The sequence below is a fragment of the Sarcophilus harrisii genome, chromosome 4, assembly GCF_902635505.1.
Source record: "Sarcophilus harrisii chromosome 4, mSarHar1.11, whole genome shotgun sequence".
Classification (NCBI taxonomy): domain Eukaryota; kingdom Metazoa; phylum Chordata; class Mammalia; order Dasyuromorphia; family Dasyuridae; genus Sarcophilus; species Sarcophilus harrisii.
In genome coordinates, this window is record NC_045429.1 from 448878472 (window position 1) to 448901197 (window position 22726).

The 22726-nt window shown below is 39.5% G+C and overlaps 1 protein-coding gene across 3 annotated transcripts in view; it reads left to right on the forward strand.

Moving 5' to 3' along the window:
• LOC100933747 (NADPH--cytochrome P450 reductase) overlaps positions 1-22726 on the forward strand; it is an 83360-nt gene that overhangs the window by 48952 nt on the left and 11682 nt on the right. For 2 of the 3 annotated variants that reach the window (XM_031967977.1, XM_031967974.1), the window contains exons 3-4: positions 16677-16725; positions 17269-17397. In XM_031967977.1, coding sequence (XP_031823837.1) covers positions 16677-16725; positions 17269-17397 — 178 coding nt within the window. Of the gene's footprint in view, positions 1-8322; positions 8631-16676; positions 16726-17268; positions 17398-22726 lie in introns of those variants that run through there. The other variant, XM_031967976.1, reaches the window with a different exon arrangement.

The window sequence follows — 22726 nt, forward strand, 5'->3', positions numbered from 1 at the left end:
CATCACAGATTTTGGAAGCCCAGAGTCTTGGAGTTGTTGAAAAGGACCTCTATCCGATCCATCTCTGAAGAGAAACTCCCTCTGTGACATTTCTGACAAATAATTATTGTCTGACAGTGCCTGCAGCATTCCATACCCAGAGATCTTATCTTTTAAATTAGTAGCTTTTTATTTTTCCAAATACATGCAAAGATATTTTTTAACACTCACTTTTGCAGAACCTTGTGTTCCAAATGTTCCTCCCTCTCTCCCCTTTTCCCCCTCTCCTAGACAGCAAGTAATCCAATATATGTTAAACATGTGCAATTCTTCTAAACATTTCCACATTCATCATGATGAGCAAGACACATCAGACCAAAAGGGAAAAAACCCACAAGAAAAAACAAACAACAGCAAAGGTGAAAATATTATGTTTGATCCACATTCAGTTCTCTCATTGGATGCAGATGGCTCTCTCCATCATAAGTCTATTGGAATTGCCTAATGTTCTCTTGATTCTGTTTACTTCACTTAGCATCAGTTTATGTAAGTCTTTCCAGGCTTCTTTGAAATCATCCTATTGATCATTTCTTATAGAACAATAATATTTCATTATCTTCATATACCATAATTTATTTAGCTGTTCTTAAACTGAGGGACATCTATTCAATTTCCTTGCCTCTACAAAAAGGATTGCTATAAACATTTTTGCACACATAGATCCTTTTCCTTTTTTTATGATCTCTTTGGGATACAGATCCAGTAGAGACACTCCTGGATCAAAGGATATGCACAGTTTTATAGCCCTTTGGGCATAGTTCCAAATTGCTCTCCCAAATGGTTGGATCATTTCACAACTCCAACAATAATGCATTAGTGTCTCAGTTTTCCCATATCCCCTCCAACATTTATCATTATCTTTTCCTGTCATCCTAGCCAATCTGAGAGGTGTGAAGTGGTACCTCAGAGTTGTCCTAATTTGCATTTCTTTAATCAATAGTGATTTAAATCATTTTTTCCTTTGACTAGAAATAACTATTTTTTTTGTCTGAAAATTATCTGTTCATATTTTTGATTACTTTGCTAAATGAATAACTTTGCTAAAGTTGTTCATTGTTTCTAGTGGGTTTTTTTAGTTGATTCTCTAGGATTTTCTAAATATACCATCATATCCTCTGCAGAGTGATAGCTTTGTATCCTTATTACTGATCTATTCCTTTAATTTATTTTTTTTTCTCTTAGTGCTTAAGTTAACATTTTTAGTATAATATTGAATAAAGGTGATGAGAATGAGCAACTTTGTTTCATCCCTGTTCTTATTGGGATTGGTTTTAGTTTATCCCCATTGCATATAATACTTGCTGATGGTTTTAGATAAATGCTACTTATCATCTCAAGGAAAATTCTGTTTATTCCTATGCTTTCTAGTATTTTTAATAGGAATGGTGTTCTATTTTGTCAAGTGCTTTTTCTGCATCTAACAAGATAATCATATAGTTTTTGTTAGTTTTGTTAATGATATGGTCAATTATGAAAATAGTTTTCATAATATTGAACTAGCCTTGCATCACTAGTATAAATCCCCCCTGGTTGTAGTGCATGATTCTTGTGATATGTTTTTGTAATCTTGTTGCTAACTTAATATTGTATTTAAAAATTTTATATCAATATTTTTTAGGGAAATTAATTTTCTTTATTTTGATTCTTTCTGCTTTGGTTATCAGCACCATATTTGTGTCATAAAAGGAATTTGGCATGACTCTTTCTTAGCCTATTTTTCCAAATAATTTATATACTATTGGAAATAATTGTTCTTTAAATCTTTAGTAGAATTTGCTTGTGAATACACCTGACCCTGAGATTTTTTTCTTAGGAAGTTCATTGATGGCTTTTTCAATTTCTTTTTCTAAAATTGGGTAATTAAGTATTTTATTTCCTTTTCTGTTAATCTGGATAATTTATATTTTTGTAGACAGCCATCCATTTTATTTAGATCATCAAATTTATTAGATGTAATTGGGCAAAATAGTGGCTAACAGTTATTTTAATTTCTTCTTCATCGGTGGGGAATTCACTCCTTTCATTTTAGATTCTAGTAATTTGGTTTTCTTCACCTTTTTAAATCAAGTTAACAAATGGTTTATCTATTTTACCCCTCCACCCCCCAAGACCAACTTTTATTTTTACATATTGGCTCAATGGTTTTCTTATTTTCAATTTTATTAATTTCTTTTTTGATTTTCAGGATTTCCAATTTGATCTTTAAGTGGAAATTTTTTATTTGTTCTTTTCCTAGATTTTTTAGTTGCATGCCCAATTTATTAATTTGCTCTATTTTCTCTATTCTATTTAGATTTTCTTTATTCATTTATTTATTTTTTATTATAGTAACTTTTTATTGACAGAATCCATGCCTGGGTAATTTTTTTTTTTACAACATTATCCCTTGCACTCACTTCTGGTCCGATTTTTCCCTCCCACCCTCCACCCCCTCCCCTAGATGGCAAGCAGTCCTATATATGTTGAATATGTCCTAGTATATCCTAGATACAATGTATGTGTGCAGATCCAAACAGTTTTCTTGTTGCACAGGGAGAATTGGATTCAGAAGGCAGAAGTAACCTGGGAAGAAAAACAAAAACACAAACAGTTTACATTCATTTCCCAGTGTTTTTTTTTTCTTTGGCTGTAGCTGCTTCTGTCCATCATTGATGAATTGAAACTGAATTAGGTCTCTTTGTCAAAGAAATCCTCTTCCATAAAATTGCATCTTCATACAGTATCGTTGTTGACATATATAATGATCTCTTGGTTCTGCTCATTTCACTTAGCATCAGTTCATGTAATTCTCTCCAAGCTTCTCTGTATTCATCTTGCTGGTCATTTCTTACAGAACAATAATATTCCATAACATTCATATACCACAATTTACCCAACCATTCTCTAATTGATGGGCAGCCACCCAGTTTCCAGCTTCTAGCCACTACAAACAGGGCTGCCACAAACATTTTGGCACATACAAGTCCCTTTCCCTTCTTTAGTATCTCCTTGAGGTATAAGCCCAGTAGAAACACTGCTGGGTCAAAGGGTATGCACAGTTTGATAACTTTTTGGGCATAATTCCATATTGCTCTCCAGAATGGTTGGATTCGTTCACAGCTCCACCAACAATGTATCAGTGTCCCAGTTTTCCCCATCCCTCCAACACTCATCATTTTTTTCCTGTCATCTTAGCCAATCTGACAGGTGTGTAGTAGTATGTGAGAGTTGTCTTAATTTGCATTTCTCTGATTAATAATGATTTGGAACACTCTTTCATATGAGTGGTAATGATTTCAATTTCATCATCTGAAAATTGTCTGTTCATATCCTTTGACCATTTATCAATTGGAGAATGGCTTGGTTTCTTATAAATTAGAGTCAGCTCTCTCTATATATTTTGGAAATGAGTCCTTTATCAGAACCTTTAACTGTGAAGATGTTTTCCCAGTTTGTTGCTTCCCTTCTAATCTTGTTTACATTAGTTTTGTTTGTACAGAAGCTTTTTAATTTGATGTAATCAAAATTTTCTGTTTTGTGATCAATAATGGTCTCTAGTTCGTCTTTAGTCACAAATTTCTTCCTCTTCCACAAGTCTGAGAGATAAACTATCCTATGTTCCTCAATTTGTTTATAATCTCGTTCTTTATGTCTAAATCATGGACCCATTTTGATCTTATCTTGGTATACGGTGTTAAGTGTGGGTCCATGCCTAATTTCTGCCATACTAATTTCCAGTTATCCCAGCAGTTTTTGTCAAATAATGAATTCTTATCCCAAAAGTGAGGATCTTTGGGTTTGTCAAACACTAAATTGCTATAGTTGACTATTTTGTCTTGTGAACCTAACCTGTTCCACTGATCAACTAATCTATTTCTTAGCTAATACCAAATGGTTTTGGTGACTGCTGCTTTATAATATAATTTTAGGTCAGGTACAGCTAGGCCACCTTCATTTGATTTTTTTTCATTAATTTTTGAGATTCTTGACCTTTTATTATTCCATATGAATTTTGTTGTTATTTTTTCTAGATCATTAAAATATTTTCTTGGAAGTCTGATTGGTATAGCACTAAATAAATAGATTAGTTTAGGGAGTATTGTCATCTTTATATTTGCTCGACCTATCCAGGAGCACTTGATATTTTCAATTGTTTAAGTCTGACTTTATTTGTGTGGAAAGTTTTTGTAATTAGCTCATATAATTCCTGACTTTCCTTTGGTAGATAGATTCCCAAATATTTTATGCTGTTAATAAAGTTATTCTGAATGGAATTTCTCTTTGCTATCTCTTGCTGTTGGATTTTGTTGGTGATGTATAAAATGCTGAGATTTGTGGGGATTTATTTTTATAACTGCAACTTTGCTAAAGTTATGGATTATTTCTAATAGCTTTTTTGTAGAATCTCTAGGGTTCTCTAAGTATACCATCATATCATCTGCAAAGAGTGATAGTTTGTTTTCCTCACTGCCTATTCTGATTCCTTTAATCTCTTTCTTGACTCTTATTGCCGAGGCTAGTGATTTTCTTTATTTTATTGATGTAATATAAATTTTCCCCAAGTAGGTGTTTTGATTGTATCCCATAAATTTTGGCATTGTGTCTTATTGTTGTCATTTTCTTTAATGAAATTATTGATTGTTTCTACAATTTGTTCTTTGACCCATTTAGATTATAAGATTATTTAATTTCCAATTAATTATTAATTTCTCTTTCCATTGTCCATTATTGAATGTAATTTTTTATTGCATTATGATCTGAAAATTTGAGGTGTTTACTGTTTCTGCTTTTCTGCATTTGGTTATAAGTGTCCTAAGACATGGTCAGTTTTTGTGTAGGTGCCCTGTATTGCTGAGAAAAAAAAAGTATATTCTGCTCCATCTCCATTCAGTTTTATCCAGAGCTCTATCATATCTAACTTTTCCAGAATATTTTTCATCTCCTTAACTCCCTTCTTATTTATGTTTGGTCAGATTTATCTAGTTCTAACAAGGGAGAGTTGAGGTCTCTCACTAGTATAATTTTTATTATCTATTTCTTCCTGTACTTCTTAAGAAATTTAGATGCTGTACCATTTGGTATATATATGTTTAATATTGACATGACTTCATTGTGATACCTTTCAGCAAGATACAGTTTCCTTTTTTTATTTCTCTTTCAGTTAGATGTATTTTTACTTTTGTTTTGTCTGAGACGATGATTTCTACCCCTGCTTTCTTTACTTCAGCTGAAGCATAGTAGATTTTGTTCAGCCCCTTACTTTTACCCTGTGTATATCTCTCCATTTCAAATGGGTTTCTTGTAAACAGCCTATTTTAGAAAACATAGAAACATCTATTTTTTAATCTATTCTGCTCTCTGCTTCTATTTTGTGGGTGAGTTTGTGCCATTCACATTTATAATTATGACAACTATCTTATTTCCCTCCATGCTATTTTTCACTTATTTATCTCATCCTCACAATTGCTCACCTTTTCCCTCCTTCTTGTCTGTAAGATAGATTTTTATATCTGAATGTGTATGCTATTCCCTTTAATACTTTTGCTGACTTAGAGCTATCATCCTTTTCCCAACTTTATGTATGCCTTCTTCTCTAAAGCCTTCAGTCACTGTTACGTAGTGATATGGAAGTGATTCCTATTCCAGCCTAGACTCCTCAGCTTCAAAAGTGATTTTCCTAAATCTCTGGCCTCACCATGTCACCCCATCTTCTTGGTAAAATTCAGTGGCTTCCTCAAGAATGCAATGTAAAAACCTCTATTTGGCATTTAAAACTTTTTATAAGCTGTCGTCTTCCTATATTTCCAGTCTTCTTACACTTTAATCCCCAGTGATGCTGGGCTACATGCTATTCTTATACCATGACATTTCACCCTCTTTTCCCCTGACTGATTAGCTAGTCCCCCAGGCTTGGGACACTCTCTTTCTTGGTCTTCAACTCCAGCTTCAAGCTTTCCTTCAAGCTTCAGCTCATATTCCACTTTTGACAGAAGGCCTTTTCCAGCCCTTCAGTACATGTAGTGTGTGCACAAGCACATCCACATCCACAATGAGAGTACATTACATACATCACATCCCATTTATACTGTATAGGTTCTAGAATATGTGATTTTTTTTTTTTTTTTTTTTTTTTTTTGCACATCATCTGGGAAGTCCTTGAAAGCAAACTGACTGTACTTTGGCCCTTTATTATATCCCTAGCACTTAACATAGTGCCTGGCACATAGGAAGCATTTAATAAATGCTTGTTTACCAAGTGACTCTAGGATCTCAAAGGCAACACTTGAATAGTCTTGAGTTAGGTGACATCCTTTCAAACTGGAAAGACTAAGCATGAGATTTGCCATTTCTGATGACTGAATGATGAGGAGTAGGTTTTTAGTCTTGGCAACTCAAGAAGTTTGGTTGCTACAGCCAAGATGGCTGACAAAATAATAATCATAATAACAGCTACCATTAATGTAATACCAGTTATATACCAGGCTAGTTTATGTATTCCCTGTGCTAAGTCCATCACAATTAACATTTCATTTGATCCTCACAGCTCTGTGAGGAAAGTGCTGTTATTTTCTCCATTTTTTAGTTGAGGAAACTGAGCATATAGAAGTGGAATAACTTGCCCGAGATCACACAACTAATAGGTTCCTGAAGCTAGATTTGAACTCAGAGTTTCCTGACTCCAGTGTCAATACCGTATCCACTATACAAAATGGTGGCTTCCTAACGTGTCTGTGAGGTACAGCTGCTGTTCCCTTTTGAGAGAGGCTTTCGGATTCATGTGTATAGCCAGATTATGTTTAGGGTTTTTAACTCCTGCCTGGCAATCAAGTCAGAGTCAGAAGATTGAGATTCTACATTCACATCCAGCTGTCCAGCCTTCTGACTTGAGGGGTTGTTGTTATGGAGCTATAAAGTGGGGCTAATAATGTCTGACCTCTCTGAAGGCAGGGAGCAAAACCAGATAAATCTTTTGAGGTCCCTAAGGTGGGAGATTCCTTTGCTCAGGGTGCAAGGTCTGGAGGACAGAGTGCATTTGAGAGGTTCTTTGGAGTCTCTTCTTTAAAATGGATCGACTTTTTGTGACTCCTTTGGCATGTTGCACCAAACTCCTTATCTGCTATTCATGAACATCTGAGGAAGGATTTGGGAATTGTCCTCTTCAGATCCAAGGCTTTTTGAGAAGTAGACATTCCTCATCTGGGTTGGGAAAGGAAGGCAAAGTCCAGGGGGAAGAAATCTGTTTCTCGGCACTGAAACTGGGAGATTGTTAGCAGCTTTTAGCAACTTTCTCCATTGTTGAAAGCTTGAAAAAGCGGGTCAAAAACCAGGACTTGTGGTTGAACTTTATCCAAGTGCCTCATTAAGATTTTGTGGCCTCCTTTTAGTCAGCTGTATCCATAATAGCATCTGCTTAGATGTTGGACAAAGCTGAACTTTTTTAAAAAATGTTGAGCCAGGGAGGATTCCAATCCCAACTCAGAAATTCTAATTGGAAACTTTTGTGTTTGCTCGTCAAGCATTTGGGATGTGGGGCTTGTTGAAAACTGCTGGCTTGGTGTGGGGTCACTTGGGGCACTGACTGCAGATTCAGGTAGCCTCGACTGTGGCAGAGCTTTTCTGGAGGGCTGAATCAGCTGTCCCATGGCAAAAGCATCATTGAGTAGAGCTCTTAGGACCCTGCTTGGCAGGGACAGGGGGGAGGTGGGGAGGAGGGAGGGTCTTGCTTTTTTTTTTTTTTTTTGAGAGCTCAACTCTTGTTTGGCAGGCCTGAGGGAGGGGTTTGTGACTTTTGCTCCTAAGATTGATGATCCTGGAAGGGGATCTAGCTCTACCTCTGGGCTTGCCCTCAGAACTCTGCCTCTTCCTTCCATCCTGCCCTCCCACCCAAATTTTATCAGTTCCTTCCTCTGGCCTTTTGTGTTGGGGAAGATTGGAATTGGCCTAATTTAATATGATTCCAAGGAGCCCCAGTGACTGCGATCAATACAGGCTTTCTTCATGAAGGGCAGCAGTGCCATAGCAACATGGGGAGAGAACTGCCTTTTTAGTGTTTGCAATAGCTTCATTCAGCCTACATGGTTTTCTTTTAAAAAAAAAAAAAATGGGGGGGGGGCAGTGTCAATGATATAAACTGTTGCCAAGGCGACCTGAATAGGGGAGGAAAATACTTCTCCTTTTCTCTTGTTCCATACAGCTGAAAGAAAGGGAGGGATTGGGGTGGGGGGGTGGGGGAGGGATATGTGCAAATTGCTGGGAATCATGGGAGATTTCATTCTTGACTCCTGAGTCCTTTCTGCTGGAGCTGCCAGATGTTTCCATGTTCTGAGGCTTGTAGGGATCCGTGTCAGAGCTCTGAATACTTCCGAGACTTCTGAGAAGATTGCTCTTGGGACTCATGACAGAACTCATGATGGAACTTGCCAGCCAGTTTCCTTCTAGAATCAGCAGCAAGTATGGAGAGGTCAGGAGACAAAGTTGAAGTTTCTGACCACTCCTTCTTGAGCCCTTTTCACGAGCTGTGGCATCTCTTTTCCTTTGGCGTGCTGGGGCGGTGTGCTTGCAGACATGGGATGTGCGTACTCTGTTCCGCAGGAGGATTCTAGCCTGGGAAGGTCAGTTCCACATCCTCTTATTCCTGACAGTCTTTAGTTAAACCCAGATTTGGAAGGCCCATTCAAATATGTTGCTAAACTTTCTCCTTGATTGGAAGCAATTGTCCACAGACTCGCAGACCGGGCTGTGTTTAGGGAACCAAAGTGATGCGTCTGGGAGTTTTTACAGCCTCTGCTTTGAGAAACAGGAGTGAGAGACACGAAAAAGCAACATGGCCAAGCTGGGATGAGGATTGCCCTGGGCTCTTGTCCTGTGTAGTGACTTGTCAAGGGGCTCCGCAGGCCAACGGCTTTGCTCTAGAATACAGAGATGGGCATCGGCTAAGGCAGACTTGGAAGGGCAGGAAAGGAATGGAGTGGCCCTGGGGCCTGTTCCATTCCTTCTGTTTTTGGCAGACCCCATTCTTAACCCCATCATTATAAAGCCCTTTCTCTTTCCTTCCTTGATTCCTTCCTTCTTTCCTTCCTTCTTCCTTCCTTCTCCTTCCTCCTTTCCTTCCTCCCTTCTTTCCTCTCTTCCTTCCTTTCTTCTTTTCTTTTCTTTTCTTTTCTTTTCTTTTCTTTTCTTTTCTTTTCTTTTCTTTTCTTTTCTTTTCTTTTCTTTTCTTTTCTTTTCTTTTCTTTTCTTTTCTTTTCTTTTCTTTTCTTTTCTTTTCTTTAAAATAAATCTAGTGGTCTTTTAGGCCTTTCATCTTTTCTTGTCTTCTTCTCTGTGGTAAATGAAGATGCTCTAGCTCTGGTCTTCATCTGAGCGGAAGCCTTTACTGAGAACTTGTACGAGTCAGTTCTGTCATCTGCTGTTTGAGCCTTCTGCTCTGCAGTCTGATTCAGCCTGGATGCCACTTGCAGAAGGATGGTGACCCAGCTATAAGATGGTGCATTGTCGCCTGTTTCTGAGCCTTCCTCTGGTCTCAGTATGTTCCGCATGCTTTCTGCCGTTGATTGCCACTCCATCTAGTAGAAGATGAGTTTGTGGTAGATGTTGTTCCTGACCTTCAGTGATCTCAGTTCAAATTTGCTCTATCATTTCATCTGAAAAACTTCATTTGATGTTCCTCACCCATAATAAGTGTAGGACAGCTAGCTGATACTTTGCCTGTGTCTATGAATGTTCCTTGGAAATCAGAGTGATTTAAGTGTTTAGAATCTTTAAATTCCTCTAACAATTAGTGATCAGGAAAATATGTGTAACATATCTAGTGAAATCTAGTTTCTTCCCATGACTAATGAGATAGAATATAATGTTATACTGTTTGAAATCTCTAAGGTTTAGAACTTATGAACGTGAAGAGTAGACTGCGCTATTGTGACTGAGTGATTGTTTGAATCCTCTGCAATTGAGATAACCAGAGGGTTTCAGTTTTCTCAATGGCAACATAATGTGGTAGAGACAGCACTAACCTAGCTGGAAAATACTAGTTGTCTCTGTCCCTATGTGACCTTGAATAAAATAATGTTAATAGCTTGTTTAGAAAATCTCTTTAAGGTTTTACAGAACACTTATGATCCGGTGAAGAGGCTGAGACTGATCATGCCTATTTGATCTTGAGCTGATTGTTTGATCCCCTCTGCAATATGAGGTCGAACCAGAGGGTTTCGGTTGTCTCCTTCAACTAAAGATCTATGTATGATCTTAAAAAAATTTTTTTTGAAAGTTAGAATTGAAAATATATCAGAACTGGGAGGAATCTTGAAATTGATCTCATCCATTTTCCCCATTTCACAGATGAAGAAACCAAGACACTGAACAAGATTACAAGACTTGCCCCTTGATAGTGGCTCAAGATACTTGCCCAAGATAGTGATCTGAAGTATATTGCTTCCTGGTTCCAAGTCTAAGTTTCATTCATTGGCAGAGCAGAAAACTGAGCCCAGATTTCCTGATTCTTACTTGATTATTGCTCCCTTTACATCCTTCCTGCTCCTTGGTTTCTTTTATGTATATGTCCCCTCTTCTTCACCCAGACTGTCAAACACGTGTGGGCCTGGGCTGTGTCTTACCTTGTCTGTGCGCCTACAAAGTCCTTGAGTGCCACAGATGCCCAGTCACTGTTGGCAGCTACAGTGATGTTCTGGAGGCCGAAATTGTATTGGTGGGGGCCTGTTGCAATGGAAATAGCCTTGGCTTCAGAGCCCCATGACTTGGATCCAAATTTTGCCCCTAAAGTGTAAAACTCACATTTAACTGTAGGCAAATTTATATATAAAATTTAGCTTTCCTAAGCTTCTTTCTCCTTGTCTGTAAGATAAGATAGCCGCCAAGTTCCTTTTCAGCTCTAGATAATCCGATTTTCATAAATTTCCTGCTTTTCATTATGGTTTGTCTTCTTGTATTAGAATGTGACCTCCTTCAGAGCAGGGACTTTCTTGTCAACTGTGTGCCTGATATATAGTAGGCATTTAATAAATGCTTTGTCTATCTATGACTCCAAGAAATAGAGCTTTAAATTTCTTTTGGAAATGAAGGAAATTGTTTTTGCCTCCTAATGAGAGAAAGAACCAGTGAGTGTTAAAATTCATTTTTTTTTTTTTACTCAATTTAAGCTGTTTCTCTGAAGCTTTCCTTTGAGGAAAAGGGTTCTGGGCTCTTTAATTAGCCTTTTGCCAAAGGTACAGCAGAAGGAGCCCTACATCCAGTTAACTCAGACAAGCCACTTAGCCTCCATGGCCTCAGTTTCCTCATCTGTATAGTTAAGGGAACTGAGCTTTGTATCTTCTAATGACCCTTCTTATCTGTGGTCTTCCTTTTAGAAAGTAATGAGTAGGGTTGGGGCAGTTTAACTCTTCCATTTCCCTTTCTCATCATCCTTATGCCCACTGTAGTCCTAGCCACTTAGAAATAGTAATAGCCAGGAAGTCACATTTTAACAGCGAGGTACCATTCTCTTCCTCAGCCACATGGTTATCAAAATAAAACTAAGAAAACTATTCTTTGGAGGGATCTCTGATATAAATATATGTAAATGAATGAAGGAGGTACTTAGATAGTTGGACATGACTGGTTGGTGCAATTTCAGAGAAAGCCCTTTTGAGTCCAAGCACCAGGATTGGCTGGATATGAGTTGTAATACCCAGAGGAGCTGCCTTTTTGTCTTATTCTAAATGTGGTGTAAGTGTCAATAAGAACGTTCATGTAAACAAACAAGAATAAAAAGGAATTGGGCAGGGAAACTGAACTTATCGACATTCCAAAGAAATATAAAACTTTTAACAAGATGGGAACAGGGAATTGTCTTATTCCTCTTTTCCTTCTGAACTTTTTTTCTGCATATTCTTCTGGATCTGACAATGAGAGAAAATGTGCTATCTATCGTGACTATGAGCTGGTTTTGAGCTCAGGAGACCTGGGTCCTAGATATTTCCTGTCTGGGTGATCTTGGGCAATCACTGAACTTCTCAGTGCTCGAGCCACTTTCTCTAAGACCGTGGTCACAGACAAAGTGTTCATCTTCATTGGTGGGGAAGCTGCTCACCAGTAGGGATGTGAAATCATGGGTTCTTATAATTGCAACAAAGACAAGAGCCAAACAATATCATCATCGTTATACACATCTGAGATATTCGATTGTAATAATATGAGATAGCCTATGAAGGTCTTTGAGAGAGTATAGACAAGAATCCCACTAGATAAAGCAGAATAGCCAGACTCTTCTCTGCTTGGGAGGGCAGTCACCACAGTAGGGCCATCTCAGACCCCAAAAGAATGATGTACTCACCCTTGGAGCTGAAGTGTGTAGAGCAGACCCTTCTGAGCTCAGCCCTAAAAATGGGCCTGGGCCTGGGGCTGCTCAGAGCTCCATGGGGTGGAAGAACTCGGGGGAACTGCTTGCCAGGATTCTCCCTGTGTGTTTTTGTCGTAATGATGAGTCGCATTTAGAAGCTCCATTCACTAGAGTTCCCTCCCCGAAGGAATCCTCTTTTTGCTTAAAGCACTTTGTTCTCTTTCCTTGAAGTTGTTTTAAGTGGACAGGCCTTTGATGTGCGGGATGTTACTTGTGCTCGATGGTGATAAATCTAGAAATTAGACCTATTGGAGTGCAGGGAACTTGTTTCATCTTGACTGCTGTAAGATGAGCTACTTGTTTAAAGCTGGGATGAGGGATGAGCAAGACAGGGGACTGTCTCGAATAATACTCAAGGAATTTTCAAGGGTCCCTTTTTCATATTACTCTTTATAAGTACCTCTGTTTCTAATGCCGGAGAATTCTGCCCATTATGACAGGTAGAGCCCTGATTTTGTGCTGGGTTAGGTTACCAGGAAGTCTTTGGTGGGTAATAAACACAAGAGCTACCATTTCATATCCTCCCTCAACATGCAAAACCTGGGGCTGGAGGCTGGAGAGGAACTGAGGGACTGAAAGATCCTGGGACTGTATCAAGGTAGAAAAGGTGCTACCCATGGTAGCAGTACAACTTCCATAGTCTTCTCCTGGGTGCAGGTTAAAGGTGAATGGGGGGTGCCTCTCTTAACCCTGGAACAAGTGTGACCCGGAACCTCTCTCAGCTTCATTTTCTTCAGCTTCAGACATCAGCTTAATGTCCAGTTGATCCTAGTCACGCCTTATGCTCCATCTTCTCCTTGTGCCTAGTACATAGGAGGTACTTTAAAAATGCTTGTTGACTTGAATTTGAAAGGACTCTTTTAGTACAATCATGCTGTGATAATAAAAAGGCAGTTTCCATACACATACATCAATGCAATTCCTTTTTCTTTCCATATGTGTGAGTGTGGGTGTATATGTGTATAAACTGCCTGAGGACAGGGGCCATTTTCATTCATTATTGAATTAAATTTAAAATCATTGAGATCCAGACACTGCTGGCAGATGACGAAGGCCACCATTGTCTAGGACCTTGGTGCCATGAAGGGGAGAAATAAGAAAATGCCTAATGGAGAAATACCTAAGGTCATTTCAGCAATTCAGAATGGAAGCTGTGTGCATAAACCAAGGTGGTAATCATGGGAATTGAAAGAAAGAGGTGACTGGAAATAACATATTTTAAAGGAAAAATTCACAGGTTTTTGGTGTCTGACCAGATGGTGATAGAGAGGTGAGGAAAAGGGAAAAATCTAAGCTGGCCTCCAAGCTTTCAAGCCTGGATATCCAGGGAAATTATACCTTTCATAGAAATGGTGACATCAGAAAGGATGTCAGTTTTTGATGACATTGGCAGGATCCCAAGCTAGTACAGAAATGAGCATATAGGAAAAAATGGAGAGCAGTCCCAATTGCCCCTGCCATCTCCAGTGATGAGAGAAAAGTGGCCACTGGGACCTTGCATCATGCTTCCACAGATCTGCAGCATGTGATTCCATGGATACTATCCAGTTGAGCAAAGTTTAGTGAGTAAGTGTTTCCTCACTGGGTAATGTCCTCTCTTTTCCTCTCTGGGGTTTTTGTAGTTACTTAAATCTAAAAACCTTAAAATAGCATTGATAGCTGCTAATCTTATTGAAAAAAATGTAGGCATTTCACTTTGGAGACTTGGATTCTATTTGTGTACCTATAATTATCCCCTTATGAATGAAGTCAGAGTTTCTAGACTGGCATCCATATTCTCTTGGGGACTGTATTCTATTTTTTTCATGTTTATAAGATTTATTTGAAAAATGTGAGATTAGGACCCGTCAGTTTGGAAACTTTGTCTTTCCCCTTCTGACTTCCTTCCCTGGGAGCTCCAGTGGAGAATGTGAAATTGGAGAGTTTAAGGAATAATGAGTTTTTATCCTTTCTCTTTAAATGGAGAAACTAATTTACTTTAGGTCACTAATTAATGTTCAGGCCTTTGTTTATGAAAATGATGCTGCCAATTGACTCAGAGCACACCAATAGTGTTTTGTTTTCCCCCCTAGCTTTGAAAATGGATTTGGGCTGAGCTCTCTGCCATTTTTGCCCCCAATTTACCTTATGAAACACACTTCTGTTGGTCAGAGTTAAGGCTTCTGTGACTGGAAACAGAGAGGAGCTTAACTGTCCCTTTCAAAAACTAAATCTGTAGTCTTAGCTTCTTCACCTTCCCATTAATGAAACTTGGATCCCAAAGTTTTAGGACCATTGGCTTCAGAGGACTTAAGATTATAGAGGTTGGAAGGTTGACCCTCACTGCCTTCAAATGTCTCTACTGCATCATCTCCTCACTGCTCTCTTAATTATAGGAAATCAACATTTTAACCTTAATTTGGACCCTTTTAATTTGGAAATTATAACCCAGCAAAGAATCACTTTGTGAGTGGACCAGCCTAGGACTTTGCAGCATTAGTATCTGAGGATGAGGCATTCCACATGAATACTCACAAAGTGATGATTGCAAGACAAAGGTGGCTTCCCCAAGAACAAATTATGCCAAATGAACCTTCTATAAGAGGAGGATTAAAACTAACAGCAATAATTACAATTACAAAGCACTTATGCATTGTACTAAGTGCTTTACAAATATATATACTCTTTAAACATTAGTTCATGCAAAAAAGACTCTGAAGACTGAGCCTCCAACACTGCCTATTGGACTCAAGTAAGCTGTGTGCAGTTAACAAATCCAGAAAGAAGAACACTTCTGTTAATTTATTAGTGAACTGGTCAGATGAGTTAGGAGGAATACCTTCTGTCCCCACTTGTCAAAATGGAGTGCAATTTGGAATGTGTTGAGAGTAGGATGGTGGGGGTGGTGCCTTGAAAGTCTGTCTTATTAAGGGAATGATGGAAAGACTTGGGCAGCAAGGGAATCAGAGGAACTTACACTGAAGAAAAGAGAAATTAGGTGAAGATGTGACTTCTCTCTTAGAGCATCTGTTATGTTACAGAAGTGCTCATCATTTTCTGAATGGCCTCAGGAAGCAAAAGTAGGACCAAGTTGGGGAAGTCCTAGGAATCAGCAGAAGAAATACCTTTTTACTGGAAAGCTTGAGGAAAATGGACTTGGGTTGGGTTACTTTATGAGATAATGAGCTTTGGGAAGGTTTAAGCTAGAAAACCATGTATAATATGATAATGACAATTCTAGCTTTGGGTGGGAGATTGGGTTAGAGAACCAGGCCCATTCAGATTCTTTGATTCTGTGGTTCTATGGAAAAAAAAAACAAAAAACTCTTGTGTTTGTTAAACTTCATATTTACCTATTTTTTTTTCAGTAAAATCTAATGAACATAATTTAATATCTTCCTGATGTCCTTGACGAGTCATGGTTATGAACAGGAGTTTGTACCTTGCCTTTTTTCCCCTCTTCCTAAAAATGCTGGGCTTTACTTTGGCTTTTGCATCACTTTTGATTGTTGGGCTTTTCATGGAATGTTAAAGTGACCAAACCCATCTTTCTCTCAAATCTTTTTCATTGAATTGAATTATAGGAAAAACAGAGGCTGAAACAGGATGGGTGGCTGGACCCAGCCTTTGGTGTCTGATAGCTCCCTTCTCTAGTAGGAATAAAGGACACTTACTTCACTCTTGGACATCTTTTGTTAGCTACCCTTGGGAGCAAGGAAGCTCTTCTTTACATTGACTTTATGTTCTACTTCAACAATTTGCCCCTCGATCTACCCACTGGAATCAAGCAGAACCAGTCTCTTCCATCTTCTTCCACACGATAGCCCTGATGCCCTGCTTGAATCACCTCTTCTCCAATATGAGTACCACCTTTCCTTAAATTGATCCTTGAATGGCTTGGTCCTCCCACCATCCTGGCCACCTGCCTGAATGGGGCCAGGTTGTTGATCGCCTTTATAAAGTATGAAGTTCACTTGTGAACATGGAGGCCCAGATGTAGCTCGGTCAGAGAAATGAGCAATGGACTAGCATGTTCTTCATTCTGGATCCTCTGAGAGTCCCATTAGATTGTGGATTCCTTGAGGGCAGACATTATCTCTTGCCTTTCTTTGTATCCCTAGTCCACAATGGCTGGCACATAGTAAGTGCTTAATAAATGTTCAGTGACTAACTGAATACTCTGTCTCTCTCAATGCTAACCAGTTGGAAAGGACAGCAAATACAAGGATGAACTGAGTATTTGGTAATTCATCCATGCTTATTGTAAAATTTGTTTTTTTTTCAGACCTCCAAATGTCAAAGAAAGTAGCTTTGTGGAGAAGATGAAGAAAACGGTAAGATTTCTTTCTTTTGTTTCTTGATTTTTAACTTGGACCTTATTGGGTATTTGCTATTCTAGGAGAAAGCTTGAGGAAACGTTGAGTGTGGTCTCTGTTAGGGGCTGTCTTCAGCTGGGGAGCGAGCAGGAGAATGGATCCTGAAACACAGGCTTGGTGACATTTTGCCTCCCAGTGGCCCTCATTCTCAGCTTGGAGCTTGTGTTGTGTCTTTTAGCCTTCTCCATTTTATTTAGCTGACTTCTGTCTGAGTCTCCACATAATTGCAAAACTCATTTAGGCCGGGGATTTTGTTGTTGTTGGAGATTTTTTGATAGGTTCTTTGCTCACATACTTGACTGCTTTTGTATGGCTTAGTTCTCTCACAGACGAGAACTTCATTTCATTGGTCATTTGGGGGAGAACATGGGAGAGAAGGGAAAGAGGATGTTCCTCAATGTCTGAACTGTCCTCCATTAGTCTTTGCTTAATCCCCAGTTAATGGTCAGGGATTGTCCCCTTGGCTTTCTGTCTAATATGTGTTCGTGTGCCTTCCCAAAGGGTAGGAACATCGTTGTGTTTTATGGCTCCCAGACGGGCACAGCTGAAGAATTTGCTAACCGCCTCTCCAAAGACGCCCACCGTTACGGAATGAGGGGCATGGCTGCGGACCCCGAGGAGTATGACTTGGTAAGCTGAGCGACAACCGCGCCTTCAAGGGCGTCTTTAACCCATGACCAGATTCTTTGGAAAATAAACAGGGGGGCCTTTCATGTGAAGGTCTTGGGAGACCAGCCATGGGCCTTAGTGAGCTCCAGAGGGTGAGACTAAGAAACAGAAGGGTGGGTTTTTGTTTTCCTTTTTAGCATACAACCTTTCTCATTCATGAGAACATTAAGGATAAATCCCCTTAGTGCTCAAAGGACCAGAGTTGCATGGAAGGCCATGGAAGCATACTTGTCACCCTTCGGTGCCTGGGCTTTGGCACTCTCCGTGCTAAAAGGGCCCAGGAAGTGATCAGGGTAGCATTTTGCCCGATGGCTACAATGGAGGAAACCAAGGAGAGCCATCAGCTCTGGTCTGCGTGGTCTCTGTGAAGGTTTCCAGTAAGGTTGGGGGAGGAGGGCTGAGATGTCCCGCTCCCAGCCTGAGGGAAAACAGTGGAAGCTAGACAAGCCTGAGTTTGTACAGGAGGAGGTAGAGGACAGAGCTGGAAGGCCCCAAACCCATCCTTGGCCTGTGAGAGTCACAGCTGAGTCTGAGCCCTGGTCCCTCCCCTCCAAATCCCACACATGCTCTTTGCCCTCAGCCCTGCAGCCTCTGGATGGGGAAGCTGCCCACAAGAGGAGGTCTGCCAGGTAGCTTTTATTCTGTTTTCCACATATGGAGAGCAGAAGAAGATTGTAAAGAAATCTGAGTCTTTTTTTGTAGTTTGTTTTTTAGTGTATGATCAATTCAATCTGTAAATTTCAAAACTGACTACAATTGTGATTCCTTCTGTTTTCTTTTCTTTTTTGGGGGGGGGAGAGTGGAGATGGAGGAGGGAGGGGGTAATAGCCTGGGCCCCCATTGTGGGGGGAGGGAAGCCTCTGTAACAAATTTGCATGGCTCCCTAACATCGCCCCATTGGCTGTGTCCCAAATGTATTTGTTATTCTCTACCTGGAGTCCATATCCTTTCTGCCCAGAAGTTGGAAGTATTCTTCATCATCAGTATTCTGGAATAATGATTGGGATTGATCGGAGTTCTGAAATTATTCTTTTTTTTTTTTTTTTCTAACTACAAATAGAAATTTTAACATTCTTATAAAAAATTTTTAAAAATTAAAAAATTCCCAATACTCTCCCTCCCTTCCCTCCCAGCTCAATGAGAAGGCAAACAATTTGATATTGGTTATTCAAGTGCAGTCAGGTAAAATGTATTTCCATGTTAGTCATGTTGTGAAAGAAAACACAGGACCCCCCCCCAAAAAAAAAAAAAAATTTTTTTTTTTGAAGTTTGTTTTCATCTGTATTCAAATTCTAGTTCGGAAATCTTTCAAAGTTTTTGTCTTGAATTTACTGTTCTTGTATAAATTGTTTTCTTGGTTCTGCTCAATGCACACAGATCTTGCCAATTTTCACTGAAAACCCCCTTTCATAACACTTTTTATGGCGTAATAGAATTATGTCACATTCATTTGCCATAACTTCTTCAGATTTCTGAATATTATGAGTCTAAAACTCTTGCTGTCAAATGAAACTTCCAGACACATTCTTGATCATATGACTTCCCTTGCCCAGAAACCTGATCCCACCTGCTCCCAGAGGCAGATTGTGCTCCTGGTCTAGCCCACTTTTGTGGCTTTAGCTGCCATGACTACCAAGCATGAATACATTGTCCTCGCAGAGTGGTTTCCTTACTGCTGCTCCATTCCTTGAAGGTAGAGGCTCTCTTAAGCCATTTTTATCCCCAGCTTAGGGCTAGACACCCAGTGGGTGCTGAATAAATGCCAAAAGTAAGGAAGGATGAAAGGAAGGAAGGGAGGAAGAAAGAAAAGATGGGAGGAAAGAAGTAAAGAAGAGAGGAGGGAGGTAGAAAGGGAGGAAAGATGAAGTGGGGAAGAAAGGAAGAAAAGGAGAGAGTAAGGGAAAAAAGGAAGGAAATACTCTTTTTAATATCAATACCAATATATACTAGACATCAGCAATATTTCTTCCTTACCAAAGGAGGACTGCTCCTGTCTTCTATCTCTGAGAACATATTTTCATTTTCCCACAGCTCTTGGCAATGGGATAAGATGACTTTATCCCTATTCAATTTAAAATTATTAGGTTTGGCTCATAATTGTAGCCTGTTGAGAGCTTTTAAAATCCTTATTCTGTCAGCCAGTGTTTTATTTTATAATATCAGTTTTACATTATCCATTAACTTATGCCCTTTGTGTTTCTACATACAGTATCGGTCTCTCCTTTCTGCGCCTTATTTTTCTTCTGAGGAGTTGTGGGTTGCTGACCATTTTTGGGATATCATTGTTTAATTGGTTCGAAGTCTGTGTAACTGTTCACTCCCTGCCTTTTGATCCTGTCCATAACATAAGAACTTTGTTAGATTTTTCTGAAATCAAACCAAGTAGGATCTGTGAAATTTTTTTGATTTGTATTCTAGTAATCCTTTCAGAAAAGGAAATGAGGTTGGTCTAATATGACTTGTTCTTATGGGAACCACAGTGATCAATCACTACTCTGCTTTCTAAATGCTCGCAAAAGCCCATTTTTGTTCCTAGTCCTTTTTTGCTAACCTCAGTTCATAATATTCTCTAGAATATTCTTACCTATTCTTAAGAGAACCATGGCACTCTTCAAAAACAAAAAAAGGGCAGCAGCCCTCAGTTGGGAAGATCTGTTATCTTTCATATGTGTCTTCTTTAAAATCTGGGTTTCCCCAAGACTTCAAAGAAAAAGGTAAAGAAGTCATGTTGTATTTAACATGTATTGTTCAATCTGCCATCTGGGGAAGAGGTTGGAGGAAGGAGGGGAAAAATTGGAACAAAAGGTTTGGCAGTTGTCAATGCTGTAAAATTACCCATGCAGATAACTTGTAAATAAAAAGCTATAATTAAAAAAAAAAAAAAGAAAGAAAGAAAAAGAAAAAATTAATAAACTACTTCATTCAGACCCCCCCCCCCAAAAAAAAAAAAAAAGTCATGTTGTTCAACCATGTCCAACTCTTCATGATCTGTCCATGGAGTTTTCTTGGCAAAGAGCGATTTGCCATTTCCTTCTTGAGTGGATTAAGGCGATCAGGAGTTAAGTGACTTGCTGAGGCTCACATGATTAGTAAGTGTCTGAGGCAGGACTTAAAGTATGGTCTTTGTGACTCCAGGCCCAGTGCTCTCTCTGCTGAGCCACCTAGCTGACCCATATGTACCCAGATATTTATAGCAGCTCTTTTTACTAGTGGCAAAGAATTGGCAACTGAAGGGATGCTTCTCCATTCATTGGAGAATCCCTGAACAAATTGTGGCAAATGTTTGTGCCGGAATCCTATTGTGCTATAAGAAATGGCAAAGGGGAGTGGTTTCAGAAAAATCCGGGAAAACCTATATGAGGAAGAATGAATTGAGCAGAACCAAGAAAATAGTCTTGTAACAAGATCAACTGTGAAACTAAGTTTTAGCCTCTGATTAAACAATGATCCACAATAATTCCAAAGAACTCCTCATGAAAAATGCTGTCCCCCTCCAGAGAGCGGGTGCATTCTGAGTGCAAATGGAAGCAGATGTTTTTTATTTCTTTTTCTTGCCCCTTCCCCACACTTTATTTTGGGCAGCATGGCTAACGTGGAAATGTTCTACATGACTTCATATGTAGGAAGATTGCATTTTTTTGCCTTCTCGATGGGTGGAGGAGGAGAGGGAAGAAGAGAAAGAATGTGTAACTAAAAAGAATAATTTAAAAAAGTCAAATCAGATCAAAACCATTTTTCTAAAAGTGCTCTCCTTGCAGCCACATCAGATTTTTTGGACACCTTCCACTTTCTTCTTTATTTTCATTTATCTATCTTTCTATTCTTTTATTTATTTATTTTTGCTGGGGCAATTGGAGTTAAGTGACTTGCCCAGAGTCACACAGCTGGGAAATGTGTGAGGCCAGATTTGAACTCAGGTCCTCCAGACTTCAGGGCTGATAGAGGACCAGCTATCCTCACCTAGCTATCCCCACTCCTTCCCCCTCTCCCCCCTTCCACGACTCTTGAGAAGCTTTGGATTTTTTTTAAATTTCAGATCATGGGATCTTGGACAACTTTTTGTTGTTGTTTTAATAGTATTTTATTTTTCCAAATACATGCAAAGATAGTTTTCAACATTCACTTTGCAAAACCTTGTGTTCCAAATTTTTCTCCCTCTCCTCCCCCCTCCAAGACAGCAGACAGTCTGAATGAGGTTTAACATGTGCAGTTCTCATAAAAAAATTTGTTCACATTCATTGAACAATTTTTCTGAAAACTATTAAATTAATTTTCCTAAAGTCTAGACTTCTACTGAGATTATGCCTGGTGCATCCTCCTTTAAGTGTCATGAGCTCTAAAGAGATGGGCATCACAGCCCTGGGTGTCGTTCCTTCGGCTTCCTCAGTCTCCTGAAAGAGCAAAGTCCCTTAGCCAGGTAGAGGGCCTATGAGGGTAAGAGAACTCCCAGGGAAGGAAGTTCCCTTCACCAATGCAGCTTGGCCCCTTCTCAGAACTTCTGCTTATAGGGAGCTGTTTGAGGCTCTGAGGGAGCCAATGACTTGCCCAGGATGGGTCAGACGTGTTCATGACTCTGGCTCTCCTCTGATCAAGGCAAGTCAGAAAGTGTATCAGGTCCTTTGCTTTTAGTAAAGAGGTACTGAGAAAGAAAAGTGCTCTGAGTCATGGCTATAGCTTCTAGTTGGTTGTCATCTCTGTCACATCGGCCACCTGCCTCTAGCCAGTTTTGTCTTCCTCTTGAACTCCAGAGCTTCCTCTGGGCTGACCGGTCTCTGCTGAAAACAGGAGCTTTTTCTCTTTCTTGCGACCTCCTCATGTTTTCTGCTGTGCTTGCTCCTTGCCCTTTATAGATTTCCATAGCAGAGAGGGCCTGTCTCCGATCTGCAGACTTGTTCCTTTATCCTGTCCCTTTTCCCAGAAGTTTTCCAGGCACCCATCCAGGCTCAGGGATCCACACCCACAGGAGCCTATCAGCCTCTTTCCCTTAGGCACCCCACATCACTGGATTTAGTGTCAGTATATATATATATATATTTATATTTCTTCTGTTAACCTACGAAGCCACAAGTGTCATTTCTGTCTCTTCATTATAGTTTCCTCCATATTGCTAAGCCCCTTTCCCCTGTGTCTCACACATCCATCGCTCTTTTCAGGGGCCCATTGGATCAATTGTACCTGCAGTTTTCTCCCTCTCCCTCCATTTTGAGTCCAGCTTGTCTCTGGACAGTATATTCCCAGACCTGCTCTCAGAACCTCGCTTTGGGTATTCTCAGTGCTGGTCAGGTTGAAA